Genomic DNA, 23661 nt, shown 5'->3' with positions numbered 1-23661 from the left:
AAAAGAAAAAAGAATATCTCCTTTTTACTTTATTTCAAAATTAAAAGTTTCCCCAGGGAACTCCCTTGGTGGCGTGGTGGTTACGAATTCGACTGACAGTGCAGGGAACATGGGTTCAAGCCCTGGTCCGGGAAGTTCCCACGTGCCGTGGAGCAACTACTAAGCCTGTGTGCCACAACTACTGAAGCCCATGCACCTAGAGCACGTGCTCTGCAACAAGAGAAACCACTGAAGCCTGTGCACCGCAACAAAGAGTAGCCACTGCTTGTCTCAACTAGAGAAAGCCCGCACAGCAACGAAGACCCAACGCAGCCAAAAAAAAAAAAAAAAAGTTTCCCCAAAATGGGAATATTGTCTTATATAACGTCAATATAGTTAGCAAATTTAGAAATTAACCTTGATACAGTACTGTTTCTAATCTACAGACCTTATTTACATTTTGCCAATTAATTCATAATGTCCTTCATAGTGAAAGACTAAAATATCATTTTTTCTGGTCCAGGATCCAGTTCTGGAATATGCATTGCATTTTATTTTCATGTCTGTTTAATCTTCTTTAATCTGGAGCAGTTCACCGTGCCTTTTTCTTGCCTTCCGTTTTTTGAAGAACACAGGCCAGTTAATTTGGGTTTGTCTGGTGTTTCCTTGTGTTTATGTATTTTGCTAGGGATAGTATGAAGTGATACGCCTTTTTGAGCACATTTTATCAGGAGGCACATCTTTGCTTTTACTATATTTTATTATTATTTTGTAAAAATATTTATTTATTTGGCTGTGTCGGGTCTTTAGTTGTGGCATGCGGGATCTTCGTTGTGGCATGCAGGATCTTTAGTTGTGGTGCATGGGCTCTTCATTGTGGCATGCGGGCTCCTCTCTAGTTTTGGCGTGCGGGCTCCTGGGCACATGGGCTCAGTAGCAGCACGCGGGCTCTAGAGCGCTCGGGCTTAGTTGCCCCGTGGCATGTGGGCTCTTAGTTCCCCGACCAGGGCTCGAATCCCTGTCTGCTGCACTGGAAGGTGGACTCTTAGCCACTGGACCACCAGGGAAGTCCCTAGTATATTTTAAAAATGGTTTTACTTTTAATACTAATATTATCAGCCCACTTTAGAGATTTTGAAGCTAGGCTTGGTTAATTTCTGTAGAGTTAGAGAGAATTTGCCCACCTCTTATTTTTCTTGCCTTTCCCCTTTCCTCAGATACCCCCAACATTCAAAATCAAAACACCCTATTTATGAATTTTCATTGTGTTTTCTGAGTATCTCCTAAAAATAGAGAACTAAGAGTAAATGTTTCATATTACAGTGACTGGACCTGTTACTGTTAAGTATATGAAATAATGCATTTCTTTCGAAGGCTGCCTGTAGAGCATCCAACACAGCTTATTGAATATTTCAATTTAGAGATAGAAGGGAAAATATTTGATTGTACTAAATGACTTCAGGGCTTTTAAAAAATGCTCAACAAATCAACACTCTTTTCTCTTAAGGAATCCCTGAGCAGGCATTATCTTTATCTTAATAAACATTTAGTATTCCTCTGTTCAAGGAAATTTGTTATTTCTCACATGGGAAAAAGAGGTGAACTCAGACCAGTTTCCTCCTTTGAGGCGTTTACACTCCAGTAGGGAGTACTCTTGAGTTTTAAACGAGGAACTATAAGCAGAATGTGTTGCTCTTAAAGAGAAGTAAAACAATATTCAGTCGGTGAAGAGGGGAAAGAGAACCTTCTTTGAGCTTAGAGTTGTGGTCAGATGAGATTGGAAGGTCATCTGTGAATTATTTTGCAGAGACCTTCAAATTCTTGCTTAGGATTTTAAAAAATATGTATTTATTTATTTTGGCTGTGCCAGGTCTTAGTTGTCGCACGTGGGATGTTCATTGCGGCATGTTTAGTTGCAGCATGTGGGCTCTTAGTTGCGGCATGCATGGGGGATCTAGTTCCCTGACCAGGGATCTAACCCGGATCCCCTGCATTGGGAGCATGGAATGTTACCCACTGGACCACCAGGGCAGTCTCTCTTGCTTAGGCATTTGCACTTTATCCTTATTTATAAACATGGGAAGCCCCTGAATGTTTTGAGCATGGGCGTGACAGATATTTGAGTCTGCTCAACTATGCCAAATATACTGGATTCTGCATCCGTGGATTTAACCAAACTCGACTGAAAATATTTGGGGAAAAAAGTTCCAGAAAGCAAAACTTGAATTTGCTGCACATAGGCAACTATTTATTTACTTGTTTATTTTTTTTGGTTGTGTTGGGTCTTCATTGCTGCGTGCAGGCTTTCTCTAGTTGCGGCGAGTGGGGGCTACTCTTTTTTTTGGGGGGGGCTACTCTTCGTTGTGGTGCACAGGCTTCTCATTGCGGTGGCTTCTCTTATTGCAGAGCATGGGCTCTAGGCACGCGGGCTTCAGTAGTTGCAGTGCACGGGCCCAGTAGTTGTGGCTTGTGGGCTCTAGAGTGCAGGCTCAGTAGTTGTGACGCACGGGCTTAGTTGCTCCGTGGCATGTGGGATCTTCCTGGACCAGGGCTCGAACCTGTGTCCCCTGCATTGGCAGACGGATTCTTAACAACTGCGCCACCAGGGAAGTCCCCTGCTTTCTTGATCTTGCCACGTTCTTTGCCTCCTTTCTCCATTTGAAGACTGCGTTTGGGTGGGGATGGGGTGTGGCATATTGATGAAATGAACTGTATTTAATCAGTGTGCCAAATAGAATGAAACATTTCTTGAAGTTCCTACTGGGAATTACTGATTTGGCCCATGTGAACATGGTGACTGTTATTGCAATTAAAAAATTCTGAATGTTACGCAGAGATCACTATTTATACATAAGGTAAAATGTAGGTCTTATTCAAATGTTGCTGCTTTATTACTCAAACTTGCATCTTTTTACCTGCATTAGAGCACTTATATCTTTGTATTCAAAACAGTAGACTGGAATTTGTTCAGTCCTCCATTGTTTCTTCATTGTTTTGGAAAGTTTGACGTTTTCTGACAAATTCTGAATAGTGTTTATTTGCCAAAGTAGGTACTGTTGGTACTGAGTCTAATAAAACCAGAAATACCTAGGTTCTGCCCTTAAGTGCTTTTAGAATAAAACTAAGCTGATAACACAAGACAAGAAGATATTTAGTGAATTGTATAAACATATTTTTCTGGCAACAAATATGGAGATAGCTTATACATGCACACTTATGAACTATCAATACAGATTTTTTTTTTTTGGTTGCGTTGGGTCTTCGTTGCTGTGCGCAGGCTTTCTCTACTTGCTGCGAGCAGGGGCTACTCTTCGTTACGGTGCATGGGCTTCTCGTTGCGGTGGCTTCTCTTGTTGTAGAGCACGGGCTCTAGGCACACAGCTTCAGTAGTTGTGGCACATGGGCTCAGCAGTTGTGGCCCGCGGGCTCTAGAACGCAGGCTCAGTAGTTGTGGCACATGGGTTTAGTTGCTCCGCGGCATGTGGGATCTTCCCGGACCAGGGCTCGAACCCGTGTCCCCTGCCTTGGCAGGCGGATTCTTAACCACTGTGCCAACAGGAAAGTACCAATACAGATTTTTTTTTTCTTTGCGGTACGCGGGCCTCTCACTGTTGTGGCCTCTCCCGTTGCGGAGTACAGGCTCCGGACGCGCAGGCTCAGCGGCCATGGCTCACGGGCCCAGCTGCTCCGCGGCATGCGGGATCTTCCCGGACCAGGGCACGAACCTGTGTCCCCTGCATCGGCAGGCGGACTCTCAACCACTGTACCACCAGGGAAGCCCCCAATACAGATTTTTTAAAAAATTATTTATTTTATTTTTGGCTGCATTGGGTCTTTGTTGCTGCACGTGGGCTTTCTCTAGTTGTGGTGAGCGGGGGCTACTCTTCGTTACGGTGCACAGGCTTCTCATTCCGGTGGCTTCTCTTGTTGTGGAGCATGGGCTCTAGGCACACGGGCTTCAGTAGTTGTAGCCCACGGGCTCAGTAGTTGTGGCCCATGGGCTCTAGAGTGCAGGCTCAGTAGTTGTAGTGCACGGGCTTAATTGCTCCACGGCATGTGGGATCTTCTCGGACCAGGGCTAGAACCTGTGTCCCTTGCATTGGCAGGTGGATTCTTAATCACTGTGCCACCAGGGAAGTTCCCAGAGACATAATTTAGAAGTTTTTTAGTTTTATAAGTTTATTTAAGTGATGCCATATAATACATATGATTTTGCAGCTTCCTTTTTCGGTTCAGTATTGTTTTTGGGATTTTGAGGTAACTTTAGATCTGCACTGTTCAATATAATAGCCATTAACTATCTGTGGCTGTTGAGCACCTGAAATGTGGCCAGTGTGAATTAAGATGTGCTGGAAGTGTATTTGCTCAGAGGATTTCAAAGACTTAGTACAAAAAAAATGTAAAATATCTTATTACTGATTATTTTATATTAATTACATATTGAAATGATAATTTGCATATATTGGTTAAATAAGATTAAAATTAATTTCACCTGCTTTTTCTTTTTTCAAAATGTTTCTAGAAAATTTTAAATTATATTCGTGGCTTACGTTATATCTCTGTTGAACAAACTGATCTGGAATGCTCACTTTTCATTTCATTAGTTTTGAGTTGAATGTGTATATTACAATTCATCTGTCTATTGTTGGTGGGTATTTAGAATTTTTTCTAATTTGGTGCTATTAAAAAGTGTTAGAACATTCTTAAATGTGTCTCCTTTGCATATATGCTGGAGTTTCTTTAGGAGGTCAATTTTATTTTTTATTGTAAGATGATTGCCAAATTGATCTCCATAATGGTTTTACTAATTTACACTTCCAGTGGTAGTTTGAGAATTTTCTTATTCTATAGTTGTTCACCCTGGCCAATGTGGTTTTGTAGACAACTATAAGTTAACAGCTGAAGCAAGCATTGGTAATTCTTTAAGTGTGTCAGCTTATTTCTCTTTGTGAATCTTTTGTAATAGTCAGTGCACATAGCCCTTTTTTTCTGCACTATTTATGTTCTGAATAAATAAAAATTGATTTTAAAATTTAGCAGCCATGCTACAGATCCTATTAGGAGGCAGCTGCAATTCCTGCAACAAAAGCATATCTGTCTTTAAGTGCTGTTAGCTTGAGAAAAAACTTCTGGCATCTTTACATGATGGAATACTATACTGCCATTAAAAATTGTTTTAGGAAAATAACGATGCAGGAAAATATTCACTGTGTATTAACAGAGGGAAGAGGTTACAAAGCAGTAAAGTAACCATTCGATTTTGTTAAAAACAATGAAAATGTGTGCTAATATTTTCCCCTATGATTATCTCTGCATGGTGGGATTTTAGCTGACATTTTATTTTGTACTTCACACTTTTCTTTATATTGCACTTTCTATAGTGGACTTATTAGGGAAGGAGGATGTGGAGGGAGTCCTTAGCAACAATCAGCTAAAACTTCCACATCTGGAATATTATTATAGGCAAGGGAGAGTAAATGAGCTGTAATTGTTCCCATTCTAGATATTAAATATCAGGCTTTCCTTAAGATACAAATGGACCCAACTATATTATTCTATACCCGTTGTTTTTCCAGTATTACAGGAAGTTTTCCAAGAATTAGGGATTGTCATTTAACTTCAGTAAGAAGACCATTTGCATTTGATGTGTTCTACTCTTGGGGAAAAGAAATAGTGGAAAATGGATTATTCTCCAGTCCTTTGGAATAAAATTCAGACAGTTTGAGCTCCGGTCTCAACTTGCTTTCATTTGGAATTACCTCATGTATGGCTAGATTTGGGTTCAAATCCAGTTCTCTTTGTAACCTTTGGAAAGTTACCCAACTTTTGCGTTGTTTTTTTATCTATGCAGTGGAGACAGTAATACCTAAATGAAAATCTTTATGAGCTGTATAGCATAGTGTAAGCGCTTAACAAAATTGAGTTGCTTTATCTCCTCCTTTTCTATTTTTCAGAGTGGATGCACTTAATAGCTGGAGACAGAACTGATTAGGTATCAATTTCATGAAAAGAGGTATGAGTAGCTCTGATGTACATATCAAAAAGTAGAGAAGTTACTTATAAGTTGATTCTGATTTTTCATACCTTCCCCCTCAGGTTTCTATTACCTGGAGCATTGAGTTCACTAGATTCTAAAGATAAACCAAACACTGTATTTTCAAAGATTATCTAATCTGTTTATATATCTTTTTCCCTTGGAATGATGGTTTTGTTGCTCTTGTAAAAACATTAATACTATCTCAGACCTTGATCAGCAGTTATCAAAACTCCATTTAGCTAGTGATTGCATTGCAGACTTTATCTGATTCCGTTTTTATTGATTAGGGACCTAAGCTTTATTTTTATCTGGAGAGATTTGCTTTTTATAACTCCCTCAAAATTGAGTAGGAGTCCACAAATTAAATGATTAGCTCAATGGCTTGTAGATGGGCTTCGTTAAAGCACTGAATGCTTAGCTATAGATATAGGAATTATGTGACTTTGTCTTCTCTCAGAAAACCTAGATTTTGTTTTTCTCCCTTTCCTCTTTACCAAAAGAGAAATGAGAATCTTACTTAAATTGGATTTCAGTACTCTTTGCATTACAATATATAGGTATATAGATTCACTCTGATTCAAGTTGTAGAAGAAAATTGATTTTCTTACAATGGGCAAAGTAAAATTGCATTTCTGCTTCATCAGAGGATAGTTTGTTTTTTAACCTATTTAAATCTAAGTTCATTCCCTTTGAGCTAAAATGTACTTCATCCCAATAAAAACTTTCCAAAGGTTTCTTTTTTTGAGGGAACTTAGTATGCTTTTGTTAGAAAATAAAGATAGTGATATAATACTTGCACTTATTAATTTTTGTGTTAAAGTGAATAGAATATATTGAATTTAGATAGATGTGCCTCGAATGGAATAAATCTAAGTTTTTCAAATATTTATGCATATTTCTCACCCTCAACTGATTTTTATTTTCTCTTGATTCTGTATAAAACCATTACACCTTTCTCTTTTTAATACAGGGAATATCCGTGGTTCAGTGTTTGCTTTCCCAAGGTATTCTTCAGGAAATTCCTGATTCTCTAGCAAACTTTGCTTTTTAAAATGGAGGTTAGCAGGTGTTGGAAATAAGGTTAAGAGTTTTAACCCTAAAGGAAGCTGTATAAAAATTAGATGAAAAAAATTACATGTATGAGAGATTTTAAAGCATTAGGAAATTCACAGTTATAGGGATGGTTCCCCTTTCTTCCCTAGATTATTCCTGGGATACTTAACAGCCTTTCTTTACCATTAGATTGTGAGTTCCTTAGGGTCAGGTATTATGTATTTATTTTTTATTGCAATACTACGTACTCACAATATATTCAGCATTTGGTAAATACTGTAAAATGAATAAGCGAATCTTACTCCTCATGAATAAAAAGTGAAATCTGACTGACTTACGGTTAAAACTCTTAGGTCAGTTTGGGAAGAGTTTAAATGGAAGTTTTTCAGGCAAGTGATATTTGTGAAGCTGACCTGAATTGTCTTTGTTTTGAAATTTTAATGCTTTACAGATGCTTTCAAGGATTTTCCAAAAAGCTTGAACAATTAGAGAGTTATATCTCAACAAAGTTATATCTCTTAAATTAACAAATATCTGATTTGCTTATATTATAACTTCTGGATTATGGCTCATCTTTCCACTGAGGCATCAGCCCACTGAAAGAAAGAGATTGATATGACTTTCAGATGTTAAAGTCGGACTGGAAAATTAGAAACTCAGGATGTTAGCCTTTTCTGAATCTTTTATTTAGTCTTGCAGAATGATAGGAAAATCATTTAATAGTTAAAGAAGATACGATATTTACCATTTATTATTTACGATAATACCATTCTGATAGCTGGTATTAGTTTAAAATTTCCAGGATTGGATCCATCAACTGAAAGAAATGAATGAGGAAGTTTAACCAGAAGGACAAGGAATGATTTGTAGTTTTGGGTGGTAAGACTGTCATAGAGTTAGGTTACACATACAGCACAGGATACTCAAATGTTAGGATGAGTACACACAGACTAGGAGCGCTAGTCGTCTTGAGATAGGAGGATTAGAGTTGATGTTGAACAGGTTTGTTTGGTTATTTTCTACTCATCTATCAGAATGTAGAACTTACTGATTTTCTCTTGTTTCTTAGTTGAGTCCTTTCTTCATGCTAATCTTTATATAACTTTAATATCTAAGCATTTTTTATATAATTCGCTTCTGATCAACTCCTTTTGGATTATTCTGTTTACTTCTATAAAGGGATGTTTTCTACAAAATTTAGAACGACTGTTCTGCTTTTTAACTCAAATAAGTTAGATCCAAGTTTTTGTGAAAAAAGAGATTGCCTCCTTTTTGCTTTTAGAGAAATGTTCAATGGTACTCAAGAGATTTTTAATGGCTCTTTGTATTCAGTATACTTATTTATGAAAGACTAACTTTTAATATATCTTCTTGTTTTGGGACTCAAAGAAAAGGTCTTACATTTTAGTAGTGCCTTGTTTGTTGTGGTAAATTTTGGATTCTGTTTTCAGAAAAATAAAATTTATCTTCTAAGATGATTATTCTATGGTGCCCATGCTGGATATGCCCTGTCATCTCATATACTTAATTTTTATGTCTTTAGATGGCTAAGAGGCCTGAATGATTTTTTGAGATGATGTAAAAGAGATACCAGTGTTATTTCCTGTTTCAGTATTTTTTTTGTTCCCCTCCCTTTTCTTCTTTTTGTAAAGGAACAAAAATTTGTTGTATTCCCAGAAATTCTTCAAGTATAAGATGTTAATAACATTTCCCAAGGGTCAAGAGAAGCATGTGGCTTTAAAAAGTCTAGGTCTTTTAGAGGATACCTAGAGGAATCTGTGAAGAATTTAGAGGGTAGATACCATTTAACTTCCCTTATTTGCGGCACAAGTTTTATACCAGACTGTGTGGTACATTGATCCTTCCTATGTTCCACTATAAAATTACTGTTAAACAATGTTAAATAGAAAGAATATTACAATAATAAGATTCAGGTAGAGTTGAAGGCTGGAAAAGTCTTATTGTAGATAACAGAAATTGTAAAACCATATTGTAAAACCTTGTGCTCTTGTGAACGTGAAGTGTGGACACTTGATTCTTTTTTTTTTTTTTCTCCAGTACGCGGGCCTCTCACTGTTGTGGCCCCTCCCGTTGCGGAGCACAGGCTCCGGACGCGCAGGCTCAGTGGCCATGGCTCACGGGCCTAGCCGCTCCGCGGCATGTGGGATCTTCCCAGACCGGGACACGAACCCATGTCCCCTGCATCGGCAGGCGGACTCTCAACCACTGCGCCACCAGGGAAGCCCTTGATTCTTTTTTTAAATACTGAATGTGGAATTTTTCAGAAGCAGAGCTTCATGAAAGGCTTGATATCCTACGGTGAGATCCTGGGTAGAAGAACCTTGTGCTTTTTCTACCTCATTTTTAATATCGTCAATCAGTGTTCACTGCTACTTGGCCTCCAAAGCACCAAAGTAGCTATCTAGTTTGACAGATGAGTTTTAAAAAGATATAGATAACAGATTTATTTTAATTTCTGTTTCTATTCCGTAGTTTTATAATCTGTGCTGAACCAAAAAATTCAAGCAGTATAGCAGATCGATTACTTCCTATTCACTGCTTTTAAAGCTAAAGATATTCAAGTAATATCCTCAGATCTTGTTAAAACTTTTAGTTTGAGTCAGTTTTTCCCCTAACTCTTGTTCAGGGTAGAAGTTGTATGAAAGGTCTAAATTCTAGTGCAATTGCTGTCAAAAGATCTCTGAACAACTCAGCTAATGTCCAAGTCATTTTCTAAAAATTAACAACTTTATTGATGTAAATCACATACCACAGTCTATCCATTTAAAGGGTACAATTTTGTGGTTTTAGTATACTCACAAATCTGTACAGCCATCAACAGAATATTCATCACTCCAACAAGAAAGCCTATACCAATTAGTGGTTACTCCTCATTTTCCCCCATATCCCTACCCCAGATCCTGACAACCACTATTTTATTTTCTGTCTCTATGGATTTGCATATTTTGAACATTTCCTGTAAAAGGAATCATACAGTATGTGATCTTTTGTGATTGGCTACATTCATTTAGCATATTTTCAGGGTACATCCATGTTGTAGGATGACTCAGAACTTTACTCCTTTTTATTGCTGAAAAATATACATTCATCATTTCATGGATATTTGGTTTGTTTCTACTTTTTGGTTATTATGAATCATTGCTGCTATGAACATTTGTGTATAAATTTTTGTGTGGGCATTTTCATTTCTTTTTGGAATCCTGGGTCATATGGAAACTCTATGTTTAACTTTTTGTGCAACTGTCAAAACTGCTTTTCAGTTTTGTATTATTTTACAAATAGTAAAGTGTGCTTTTTTTTTTTTTTTTTTTGCGGTATGCGGGCCTCTCACTGTTGTGGCCTCTCCTGTTGTGGAGCATCCGGACGTGCAGGCTCAGCGGCCATGCCTCACGGGCCCAGCCGCTCCGCGGCATGTGCGATCTTCCTGGACCCGGGCACAAACCCTTGTCCCCTGCATCGGCAGGCGGACTCTCAACCACTGCACCACCTGGGAATACCCAAAGTGTGCTATTTTATGTTCACATCAGCAGTGTATGAGGGTTCCAATTTTTCCACATCCTCACTAATACCTCCTGTTGACCATCTTTTAAATTATACCCATTCTGGTGGGTATGAAGTAGTATCTTGTGTTTATTTTTACTGTGGTAAAATACACATAACATAATATTTATCACTTTAACCATTTGTAAATGTGCAGTTCAGTGGCATTAAGTACATTCACAATATGTAACAGTCACCACCATGTGTACCCAAAACTCTTTGATCATCCCCAACAAAAAACTCTGTACCCATCTTGATAGTCTCTTTAATAAATGGTGCTGTGTCAATTGGATATCTACATGTGAAAGAAGGTTGGACCCATACTTTACACCATATACAACTAAAAATACCTAAATTTCAGAGCTAAAAGTATAAAACTCTTAGGAGAAAACATAAGGACCTTGGATTTGTCAGTGGTCTCTAAATAAGATGGAAACAACACAGGCAAGAAAAGAAAAATATAGATAATACAGACTTCATTAAAATAAAAAATGTGTGTGTTAAAGGACACTATCAAGAGAGTGAAGACAACCCACAGAAATAGAAGAAAATGTATGCAAATCATATATCTGATAAAGATTTAATATCCAGAATATATAAAGAAGTTTTGCAACTCAGCACCAAAAGGACAACTCAGAAAGTGTACAAAGGACTTGAATAGAAATCCCTTTACTTTTTAAAAAAATTGTGATAAAATAACATAACATAAACCTTTTTAAGGTGTACATTTCAATAATGTTAAGTACATTTTTATATAGTTGTGCAACCAATCTCCAGAACCTTTTCATCTTGGAAAACTGAAACTCTGGGGACTTCCCTGGTGGTCCAGTGGCTAAGACTCCACGTTCCCAGTGCAGGGGGCCTGGGTTCGATCCCTGGTCAGGGAACCAGATCCTACATGCTGCAACTAAGAGTTCACATGCCACAGCTAAAAAGATCCCACATGCCGCAACTAAGACCTGGCACAGCCAAATAAATAAATAAATATTTTAAAAGAAAAAATAACACAAACTCTACACCCTATAAACAACAACTCCCTATTTCCCTTGGCTTCCCTTTACTTATAATCATTGTCTTTATATTTAAAGTGGATTTCTTGTAGACAGCATATATTTGGGTCTTGGCTTTAGTCCTCTCTGACATCTGACTGTATCCACCTCACACTCTGACACACTCTCTTAGTTGGTGTGCTTAGATTATTCACGTTTTAAGTGAATTTTGATATAGTTGGTTTAATATCTACCATGTTTGTAACTTTTCATTGTACTTGTTTTTTATCTTCTCCTTTTTTGTCTTTTTAAAAAATATTTATTTTATTTATTTTATTTTTGGCTGCATCAGGTCTTAGTTGCAGGATCTTTGTTGTGGCATGTGGGATCTTCTGTTGCGGCGCACGGGCTTCTCTCTAGTTGCTGTGTGCGGGCTTCTCTCTAGTTGTGGCGCATGGGCTTAGTAGTTGCAGCGCGGGGGCTTAGTTGCCCCGTGGCATGTGGGATCTTAGTTTCCCGACCAGGGATCGAACCCACGTCACCTGCATTGGAAGGCGGATTCTTAACCACTGGTCCACCAGGGAAGTCCCTTTGCCTTTTTTTTTTTTTAAGTCTTTATTGAATTTGTTACAATGTTGCTTCTGTTTTATGTTTTGGTTTTGGCTGGGAGGACCAGGGATCAAATCCACACCCCTTGCGTTGAAAGGCAAAGCCTCAACCACTGGACCGCCAGGGAAGTCCCTGCCTTTGCTTTGTTTTGTTTTCTTTAACATCTTTATTAGAGTATAATTGCTTTACAATGTTGTGTTAGTTTCTGCTGTATAACAAAGTGAATCAGCTATCCTGCCTTTGCTTTTAATTGAACATTTATATGATTTCATTTTCCTTCCTCTTTTAACTTATAAATTATACTTCTTTAAACATTTTATTGGTTGCCTTATAGTTTTCAATATGCATTTATAACTAGTCTAAGTCCATTTTTAAATGACACTGTACCACTTCACAAGTACTGTAGATAGCTTATAATAGTATTCCCAATTCCTCTCCTTATCCATAAGCTATAATCATCCAATGCATTTTTGCTATTATTAGTTTGGACAGTTAACTATTAGGTCAGTTAAGAGTAAGAAACATAGGGGCTTCCCTGGTGGTGCAGTGGTTGAGAGTCCGCCTGCCAATGCAGGGGACACAGGTTCGTGCCCCGGTCTGGGAAGATCCCACATGCCCCGGAGCGGCTAGGCCCATGAGCCATGGCCACTGAGCCTGCGCATCTGGAGCCTCTGCTCCGCAACGGGAGAGGCCGCAACAGTGAGAGGCCCGCGTACCACAAAAAAAAAAAAAAAAAAAAGAATAAGAAACATAAAAGATGTTATTTTACCCTCATTTATTCCTTCTCTAATGCTCTTCCTTACTTTATGTAGATGCATGTTTCTGCCTTATATATTTTTTTTATTATTATTTTTTGACCACACCCTGCAGCATGCAGAATCTTAGTTCCCTGACTAGGGATCAAACCTGTGCCCCCTGCATTGGGAGTGTGGAGTCTTAACCACTGGACCACCACGGAAGTCCCATATAATTTTTTTCTCTCTAAAGAACTTCTTTCAACATTTCTTGCAAGGAAAGTCTGCTGGCAACAAATGCCTTTGGTTTTTGTTTGTCTGAGAAAGTATTTTTCTTTTACCTTTGAAGAATCATTTTGCTGGGTACATTATTCTAGCTTGGTGGGTTTTTTTTTCCCCAACACTTTAAATAATTCATTCTACTGTCTTCCTGCTTGCATAGTTTCTGACAACACATAAGATGGAATGCTTATCCTTGTTCCTCTATAGATAAGATGTTTTTTTTTCTCCTGGCTTTTTAAAAGATTTTTCTCTCTGTCTTTGGTTTTCTGCTGTTTGCATATGACATAGCTAGGTGTAGATATTTGCTATTTACCCTGCTTGGTATCCTGCTTCTGTGGTATCTGTCATTGATTTTGGAAGTATTTCCACCATTCTTTTATTTCAAACATTTCTTCTCTTTTCCTTCTTCTCTTTTGTATTCCCATGACATGTATGTTACAACTTTTGTAATTATTCTACAGTTATAGTTTTTCTGTTCCCTTTTATTTGTTCTTTTTTCTCTTTGCATTTCAGTTTGGAAAGTTTCTGTTGACATGTCCTCAGCCTCACAGATTCTTTCCTCTTCAGTCTCATTGATCCTTTCCTTGACTATGTCCATTCTGTTGATGAACCCATCAAAGGCATTCTTTATTTCTTTTACAGTGTGTTGGATTTGTAGCATTTTATTTTATTTGAGTTTTCATCTCTCTGCTTACAGTACCCAATTATTCTTGCACACTGCCTGCTTTATCTATTGAGTCCTTATCATTCTAGTCATAGTTATTTTAAATTTCCCTGTCTGATAATTCCAAAAATCTGTGTCTTCTCTGAGTCTGGTTCTCATGCTCTCTTTGTGTCTTTAGATTGTGTTTTTTCTTGCCTTTTAGCAGGACTTGTAATTTTTTTGAAAGCTCTATGTGATATTTCTGGTAATAGGAAATCAGACTTTTAGTGTGAGATTTTATGCTAATCTGGCTAGGAATGGGGCTGTGTTTAATGTGTGCTGTAGCTGTAGGTGCTACAGCACACATTAAACACATTATTTCTTCTAGTTCCCTTGTCCTAGTTTTTTTTTTTCCTTCCCTTTTGTCTTTGGGTTTCCTTAAGAATTCCTTTTTTTTTTTTTTTTTTTTTTGTTGCGGTACGCGGGCCTCTCACTGTTGTGGCCTCTCCTGTCGCAGAGCACAGGCTCCGGACGCGCAGGCTCAACGGTGGCTCATGAGCCTAGCCGCTCCGCGGCATGTGGGATCTTCCCAGACCGGGGCACGAACCCGTGTCCCCTGCATCGGCAGGCGGACTCTCAACCACTGAGCCACCAGGGAAGCCCAAGAATTCCTTCTCAAACAGAGTCTGTATCTTGTAGCTTTCTCATTTATAATTCAGTGTTACCATATTGGATCCCAGGAGTTGGAGAGGGAAAGTGATCTGTAATCTTATGAATTACATCTTTCTTTTTTAAGTGGTCCCTGGGCTGTGACCTTCAGAAATGTTTCTTAGCCTTTCCCCCCCCCAACACTACTTAGGTGAGACAGGAAACCTCGAGGAGGCTGAGGTTGTCTAATTGCTCTTCCTCCAGGTACATAATGCTCTGGTAAAGTAGTTTACCTTGAGAGCATGACTTTGTTAAAAAGAGAATGCTCTGGGTGAGTTTTAATATGTTTACTTTTCCCTCCTCCTGCTCAAGGCACAAGAGGATTTTTTCCCCTCAGATCTTCCTCATGAATACCTGAAAAGCTTGTGGCACTCCTGGAGGTAAAACCCAGGAAAGTGTGCCCCCCTTCCCAGCTGGGACCCCAGGATTTTTTAACACTCAAGCTAATCTGTATTTGGCCTCCAATAATTCGTCAGTTACTATTGAAGTGTTTGCACTTCAGATAAAATGTGATTCTCTGTATCTGCCTGTCTCTCCTTTTTTTTTCTTTTTGGTGATTTGTCCTGTGACCTCAGTTCTCTAATGGATCTAAGATAACTTGCTGATTTTCAATTTGTTTATCTTTTTTCTTGTTGTGAGAACAGGAGTGAGGACTTCTAAGCTCCTTACCTTTTGTAGCTGACTGGTTAGTTTTTTTGTTTGTTTGTTTGTTTTTGACTTTTTAAAATAAATGAACCTATGTGAGATGACATAGCTATCTGTGGCTTTTTGGGGGTGCTCTCCTTTGTTTGTTACATCCTTCAGGTCTTGGTCTTTGTGAGGATCAGGTTCCAATTTCAGTTGGAAGTTTTAGGAATTGATTTTAAGATGATTTGTTTTTCTTATTGTTAACACCTTATGTTTAGTTACTGCTGCATCCAAATAAGGGTAGTGTGGTAAGCTCAGTGGATTAAGCATGCACAGTAAAACTAGAGAACTTAGGTAATTTAAAGTGTTCATATAGTGTTTTTATTAAAAATTAAAGAAAAAATCAATGAGTGTATTCAAAATGATAACAAAGATAGCAATGAACAAAGATGAAAAACTTTGGAAAAGTATGCTGTAGTAACTGAAGGCACTTTGTGGACATCTTAGTTTATCCTTAGTCCTTTGAAGTGTTCTGACTTTTGAGGATTATCTACTAGTGTGATAACTACTTTTCTGTTCATTAAGTTATATTAGTCACTGTGCCTTGAGTTTTCTTAAGGGATGTGGTATAGGGTGGGCTTTGGTTAGAGATAGAATTCCTGATTTTCCAACGCAAGTGCAAATTATTTAATTCCCTTACTGTATTTAGCAAATAAGTGCCTTTCTGAGCCTCAGTTCTCTGTAATAAGGAGGGAGGTTTCATGAGGTTTAAATCAGGCCAGCGTGTATAAAATGCATGTTAAAATTTGTCATGGTTATGTAAGGAAACCCAAGGCAGCGTAGACTCACTAAGAAAAATTCCACCTTTTACCCTAACACTTGATCTTCCAGTGGTTGATACTCATTGGCATAGTAGAAACCTCTATGGACCTTTATCACATTTGGGAGTAAAATTAAGGCATAAAAAGTTTATAGGGAATTAGGCTTTATATTATATGCTTACATAGTTAATATTGGGCAGCTGTTAAAAGGATTTCTTATAATTTTACTTGAATAAGGACATAAGTTAGAAGATTTTAAACACTTATATGAATACTAAACTTGTGGTAAATAAAGGAAGTGTAGAAAATCTGTTGGATTAGTGAAAAGCCAATTGTGAATTACTAGTTAATTTATAAGTGAAATTACAGATACTAAGAAATAAATGAACTGTATATTTTATAATGCATTATAAACACATATGATAATTTTAAACCTAAAAAAACACATGCACTTAGGAGTAATGCAGTGAATTTATTATGTCAGAAAAAAACATTGTTTTTCTTGTGTTTTTGAGGAAGGCTTGTATCGCTATGAACTTCCCATTTCTTTTCCTTAGGTTGATTTCTAGTTTCATGCCTTTGTGGTCAGAGAAGTTGCTTGAAATAATTTCTATAGTCTTAAATTTGTTGAGGTTAGTTTTGTGCCGTAGCATGTGGTCAATCCTAGAGAATGTTCATGTGCACTTGAAAAGAATGTGTATTCTGTCTTTTTTTTTTTTGGATGTAATGTCCTGAAAATGTCAATTAAGTCTAAGTGTTCTATTGTATCATTTAGCATCTCTGTTGCCTTATTGATTTTCTGTCTAGAAGATCTGTCCATCGATGTGAGCAGGGTGTTAAAGTCTCCTACCATTATTGTATTCCCATCAGTTTCTCCCTTGATGTCTGTTAGTATTTGTTTTATGTATTTGGGTGCTCCTATATTAGGTGCATATATGTTGATGAGTGTAAAATCCTCCTCTTGTTTTGATCCTTTTATCGTTATATAGTGTCCATCCTTATCTTTCTTTACAGCCTTTGCTTTAAACTATATTTTATCTGATATGAGTATTGCAACGCTCACTTTCTCTTCATTTCCATTTCCATGAAATATCTTTTTCCATCCCCTCACTTTCAATCTATGTGTGTCCTTTGCCATAAAGTGGGTCTCTTGTAGGCAGCATATTGTAGGCTCTTATTTCTTTATCCAGTCTGCTGCTCTATGTCTTTTGATCGGAGCATTGACATTTAAGGTAATTATTGATACATATGTATTTATTGCCATATTAAACCTTGTTTTCCAGTTGATTCTTTGTTTCTTCCCTGATCCTTTCATTTTCTTTTTGTGGTTTGATGATTTCCCTTTATTTTATGCTTGTGTGTTCTCCTTTTTGGTTTTTGTGAATGTATTGTGTGTTTTTGATTTGTGTTTGTTCTGTTTTTCAAGTATCTTAACCCCTTCCTCTGTCTACTTGCTTTAGATATATAGGCTCAAACACATTCTTAAAAAAAAAACTTGGGCTTCCCTGGTGGCACAGTGGTTGAGAGTCTGCCTGCTGATGCAGGGGATGTGGGTTCGTGCCCCGGTCTGGGAGGATTCCACATGCTGCGGAGCAGCTGGGCTTGTGGGCCATGGCCGCTGGGCCTGTGCGTCCGGAGCCTGTGCTCCGCAACGGGAGAGGCCACAGCAGTGAGAGGCCCACGTACCGCAAAAAAAAAAAAACACAAAAAAACCCAAAAACAAACAAACAAAAAAACCAAAAGGAGCTGCATTTTCTTACTCTCCTTCCTCACATTTTGTGATTTTGATGTCCTTTTTTACATCTTCGTGTTTATCCTTTTGCTGTTCCTGGTGTTTATTATCAATTTCACAAATAGGTTTTTTTTTCTCTTTCTCTTTTTGATCTGTTTACTGGCTAATTAAAGTGATTTACTTTCAAATTTTGAATTCCTCCTTCCTATATCTTCTTGCTTCTTTAATATTTAGAGAAGATCTATCAATATTTCTTTTAGGATAGGTTTAGTATTGCTGTATTCTTTTAGTTTTTGCTTTTCTGAGAAGTTCTTTATTTCTCCTACTATTCTAAATGATAATCTTGCTGGGTAGAGTATTCTAGGTTACAGATTTTTCCCTTTCAAGACTTTGGATATATTTTTCCACTGCCTTCTGGCCTGTGGTGTTTCTGTTGAGCAATCAGCTGATAGCCTTATGGGGCTTCCCTTTTGATTAATTCTTTGTTTTTCTCTTGCTGCCTTTAGAATTCTCTCTTTATCTTTAACTTTTAATATCTTTATTATAATATGTCTTGGTGTAGGTCTGCTTGGGTTCATCTTGTTTGGGACTCTCTGTGCTTCCTGTATCTGGATATGTTTTTCCTTCTTTAGGCTTGGGAACTTTTCAGCTGTAATTTATTCAAATACATTTTCAGTTCCCTTTTCTCTTTCTTCTCCTTCTGGAATCCCTATTAGTAGATTGGGATGCTATGTATTATCCCCTAGGTCTCATACTGCTTTCTTTTATTTTTCATTTGGTTTTCTGTCTGCTGTTTTGCTTCAGTAAATTCCATTATTCTATCTTCCAGATCGCTTATTCTTTTTTCTGCATTATTCATTCTGCTATTCATTGCCTTTAGATCAGCTTTCGTCTTGGCAAATGAATTTTCTAATTTTTCTTGTCTCCTCCTTATAGTTTCTAGTTCCTTTTTACAATAATCTGCATTTCTGCCAATAACCTTTCCTAATTCCTTCAGTATTTTCATTACCTCCTTTTTGAAGTCGGTGTCTGTTAGACGGAAAAGGTCTGTTTCATTGTTTGTTTCTTCAGGGGAATTCTCTTGGTTTTTTAACTGGGAGTGGTTCCTCTGCTTCTTCACTTTGCTTATGTTTATCTTATTCTGTGAGTTTAGGAGAAACAATTATATCCTGTAGTCTTGGAGCCCTATTTATATGCGGGAGCATTCCTGCATAGGTCGTATGGGTTTAATGATTTTTGGCGTGAGGGCTGTTTTTGATTTGGATCCTTGCAGTCTCTTTCCTCAGTGTTTGCTGGCCATTATCCGCTTGATAGGGGGTGTGCAGGTGTGTGGCTTGTGCACGCTCCAAGTAAGGCGGGGGCAGTGGTTGGCTCCCAGTTGTGGGACCATCAGCAGTGGCAGTGGTCTGTGCCCGCCTCTGGAGTCTGAGATGGCAGCGGCAGCTCATGCCCGCCCCCAGAGCTCATGTAGGCAGTGCCTGAGAGTGTGTGTGGAGAAGGATGCTCCTATGGCGGCATGCCCCCCAACAATGTCGCCTTGCCTCTCTGGTGGGCCCAGACCTTCCACACCACACCCTAGCCCCTTCAGGCTGTCTCCATGCAGCCAACCCCAGTCCTCTCCTCTGGGTCTGACCTCCAAATCCCGAGGTTCAGCGCCCAGTCCCCACCTTCCCCAGTGGATGAGCATCTCAGGCTGGGGAGTGCTGGGCAGCACTGTCTGTGCAGGTCTCTCTTTGCTTTGCCCTCTGTAAACCAGTTGCTGTGTTATTCTTCAAGGCTCTGAATCTCGCCCTTTGTCCTGTCTGATCTCCCCACCAGTGAGGGAGCTTCCTAGTCTTCAGAGACCTTTCCTCTTTCACAGTTCCCTCCCAGGGGCACAGGTCCTGTCCCGATTCCTTTCTCTCTTCTTTTCTGCTTTCTTCTTTTGCCCTACCCAGTTACATGGAGATTTTCTTGCCTTTTTGGAAGTCTGAGGCCTTCTGCCAGTGTTTGGTAGATGTTTTGTGAGAATTGTTCCACAGGTAGATGTTTTTTTTTTGATGTATTTGTGGGAGAAGGTGAGCTCCACATTCTACTCCTCTGCCATCTTGATCTGATCTCTGATTCTAATTTTTTAATTGAAGTATAGTTGATTTACAATATTAATGTCAGGTGTACAACATAATGATCCAATATTTTTATAGATTATACTCCATTTAAAGTTATTATAAAATATTGGCTGTATTCCTTGTGCTGTACAATATACCCTTGTAGCTTAATTATTTTATGTATAGTAGTTTCTACTTCTTAATCCCCTATTCCTATTTTGCTCCTCCCCTTTCCCTCTGGTAACTACTAATTTGTTCTCTATGTCTGTGAAACTGTTTCTGTTTTGTTGCATTCATTCATTTTATTTTTTGGATTCTACATATAAGTGACAACATGAAGTGTTTGTCTTTCTCTGAGTTATGTCACTAAGCATAATACTCTCCAGGTCCATCCATGTTTTTGCACATGGCAAAATCTTCATTTTTTATGGCTGAGTAGTATTCCATTGTGTATATATACCACATCTTCCTTATCCATTCATCTGTTTATGGAAATTCGGTTGCTTCCGTATCTTGGCTATTGTAAGTAATACTGCTCTGAACACTGGGGTACATGTATCCTTTCAAATTCGTGTTTTTGTTTTCTTTGGATATATACCCAGGATTGGAATTGCTGGATGATATGGCAGTTCTACATTTAGTTTTCTGCGGGATCTCCATACTGCTTTTTATAGTGGCTACACCAATTTACATTCCCACCAACAGTGTACTAGGGTCCCCTTTCTTCTGCATGTCCTCTCCAACATGGGTTATTTGTAGATGTTTTCATGATAGCCATTCTACAGGTACGAGGTGACATCTCATTGTGGGTTTTTTTTAAAAAAAATTATTTATTTGTGGCTGCGTTGGGTCTTCGTTGCTGCATGTGGGCTTTCTCTAGTTGTGGCAAGTGGGGGCTACTCTTCATTGCGGTGCATGGGCTTCTGATTGTCATGGCTTCTCTTGTTGCAGAGCACGGGCTATAAGCACGTGTGTTTCAGTAGTTGTGGCTTGTGGGCTCAGTAGTTGTGGCTCATGTGCTCTACAGTGCAGGCTCAGTAGTTGTGGCTGTCAGGCTTAGCTGCTCCATAGCATGTGGGATCTTCCCAGACCAGGGATTGAACCCGTGTCCTTTGCATTGGCAGGCAGATTCTTAACCACTGCGCCACCAGGGAAGTCCCTCACTGTGGTTTTGATTTGCATTTCTCTGATGACTAGTTATGTTGAGCATCTTTTCATGTTCCTGTTTGTCATCTGTATATCTTTGGAAAAATGTCTATTCAGGTTTCCTACCCATTTTTTATCTTTTTTGGGTTTTTTTCTAATATTGAGTTATATGAGCTGTTTATATATTTTGGATATTTACCCCTTATCAGTCATATCATTTGAAAATATTTTCTCCCATTCTGTAAGTTGTCTTTTCATTTTTTTGATGGTTTCCTTTGTCGTGCAAAAGCTTTTAAGTTTAATTAGGTCCCATTTGTTTATTTTTGCTTTTGTTTCCTTTGCCTTAAGAGACAGATCCAAAAAAAATTGCTATGATTTATGTCAAAGAATCTTCTGTCTTCTAGGAGTTTTATGTTTTCCACTGTTATATTTAGGTTTTTAATCCATTTTACGTTTTTTTTGTATATGTTGTGAGAATATGTTCTGATTCTGTTCTTTTACATGTAACTGTCCAGTTTTCTTGCACCACTTACTGAAGAGACTCTCTTTTTTCCATTGTATATTCTTGTCTCTTTTGTGATAGATTAACTGATCATAAGTGCATGGGTTTACTTCTGGGCTCTTTATTCTATTCCACTGATCAATGTGTCTGTTTCTGTGCTGTTACCATAATGTTTTGATTGCTGTAGCTTTGTAGTATAGTTTTAAGTCAGGGAGTGTGATACCTCCAGCTCTGTTCTTCTTTCTGAAGATTGCTTTGGCTATTCCGGGTCTTTTGTATTTACATACAAATTTTAGAATTATTTGTTCTAGTTCTGTGAAAAATGCCATTGGTATTTTGGTAGGGATTTCATTGGATCTCTAGATTGTCTTGGGTAGTATGGTCATTTTAACAATATTAATTCTTCCAACCCATGAACATGGTATATCTTTCCATCTGTTTGTTGTCATGTTCATTTTCTTTCATCAGTGTCTTACAGTTTTCTGAGTATAGGTTTTTTACCTCCTTAGTGAGATTTATTTCTAGGTGTTTTATTCTTTGTTATGTGATGGTAAATGGGATTGTTTTCTTAATCTCCCTTTCTGATAGTTCATTGTTATTTTATGAAATGCAACAGATTACTGTATATTGATTTTGTATCCAACATCTTCACCAAATTAATGAGCTCCAGTAGTGTTTTTTGGTGGCATCTTTAGGATTTTCTATGTTGGGATGATCTTAATTAAGTCAATGCTTGGAAATAGTTGCATGCAAATTGTGTGTGATAGAGATAATAGAATATAGTAATGAAAAAAAGAAGTATTGTGAAGATTTGCCCATTGAACTGAGATTGTTTAACAAGCTAGTTCCTCTCTAAAGTGATGTTGCAATTTTTATGATACCTTTTCATAATCCTAGTACAGGTTACATTGTTCATAATGCATTGTCAGTTGAAGACAATCTGAGTTTTTCTACCAACAGCTGTAGTTTCTTCAAACTTCTCTTCCAGTTTTCAGGAAAACTGTGTTTTCAAGGTGCTTTCAGTTTTTATGGTGAGAGATTTGCTGTCAGAAGTGATGACACAGTCTGGCTTGGCCATTGCATCCATTTTTCACAGTGGCAATCCCACTCTTGCCTTCATGTATTCCTCAAAGTCTTTACTCTTCCTTCATATATTCATCAAAGCCATTTTCCTATTAGCTGCTGAAAGGTAGCCATGGTTGGCCTTGGGAACAGTGTCTTGTGTGGGAAGCAGGGCACTTGGTCCTGGGAGGGGTGCTTTGCCTTACCCCTTCTAACCCCTGACCCCCGTTCTCCTGAGCCAGGAGGTGCAAACTAGCTCCGCTCAGGACTCCTCAGGTACTTCCTGCAAGCTAAGTTGCTTTATTATTAAAGTAATATGCTAGTTAAAATTAATTGCATTTCCTTCAGACTTTAAGTTATTAGAATATTGTATCTAAAGCTTAAGTTCCATTTGAACTATTTTCTGATGTATCTATATTGATACATATGGCTCTAGTTCATTCATTTAATTCATATATGGTCATCCGTCATGTGAATGTATAATCTGTCTATCCTGTTTTTTATGGATAATTAGGTTATTTTCAAATTTTCTCTAGTACAAACAGTACTGCAGTTTGTACATGTCTTCATTCATAGCTTTAGTGGCCACATACAGCACGAGCTTTCTTTTAATATTTGCCTGATATATCAAATATCTTTTAAAAATTTACTCTTTTAATCATTTTTAAGGGTACAATTCAGTGGCATTAACTACATTGGCAGTCCTTTGTAACCATCCACACTCTCCATTTCCAGATCTTTTTCATCATCTCCAAAACAGAAACTCTGTACCCATTAAACAATAACTCTGCATTCCCTCCCCGCTCAGCCCTGTATTGTGCTTTCTGTCTCTGTGCATTTGACTACTCTAGGACCCTCATCTAAGTGGAATTATACAATGTTTCTCCTTCTGTGGTGCCTGGCTTATTTTAGCTAGTACAATGTTTTCAAAGTTCACCTGTGGTGTAGCATGTATCAGAATTCCATTCTTTTTTAGCGAATATCATTCTTTTTATACCATGTGTATTGGGTTGTCCCAAAGGTTTGTTCAGTTTTTTCCATAAGATGGCTCTAGTAGCACTTAGTTGTCTTTAACTTCATTCGAAACAA

General features: G+C 38.1%; 1 protein-coding gene across 11 annotated transcripts in view; it reads left to right on the top strand.

Moving 5' to 3' along the window:
- Nucleotides 1-23661, top strand: part of ATRX (ATRX chromatin remodeler) — a 245850-nt gene that overhangs the window by 15688 nt on the left and 206501 nt on the right. For 7 of the 11 annotated variants that reach the window (XM_029241143.1, XM_029241151.1, XM_029241149.1 and 4 more), the window contains exon 2: nt 5934-5992. The exons of the other annotated variants lie outside the window; for them this stretch is intronic. In XM_029241143.1, the coding sequence (XP_029096976.1) occupies nt 5983-5992 (10 nt within the window). In that variant the 5' untranslated portion in view covers nt 5934-5982. The remainder of the gene's footprint in view (nt 1-5933; nt 5993-23661) is intronic. 11 annotated transcript variants of the gene reach the window in all.

Source organism: Monodon monoceros, unplaced genomic scaffold (assembly GCF_005190385.1).
Source record: "Monodon monoceros isolate NGI ecotype Baffin Bay Population unplaced genomic scaffold, NGI_Narwhal_1 Super_Scaffold_22, whole genome shotgun sequence".
NCBI classification, from domain to species: Eukaryota; Metazoa; Chordata; class Mammalia; order Artiodactyla; family Monodontidae; genus Monodon; species Monodon monoceros.
This window is presented reverse-complemented; position numbering and strand designations above follow the sequence as displayed.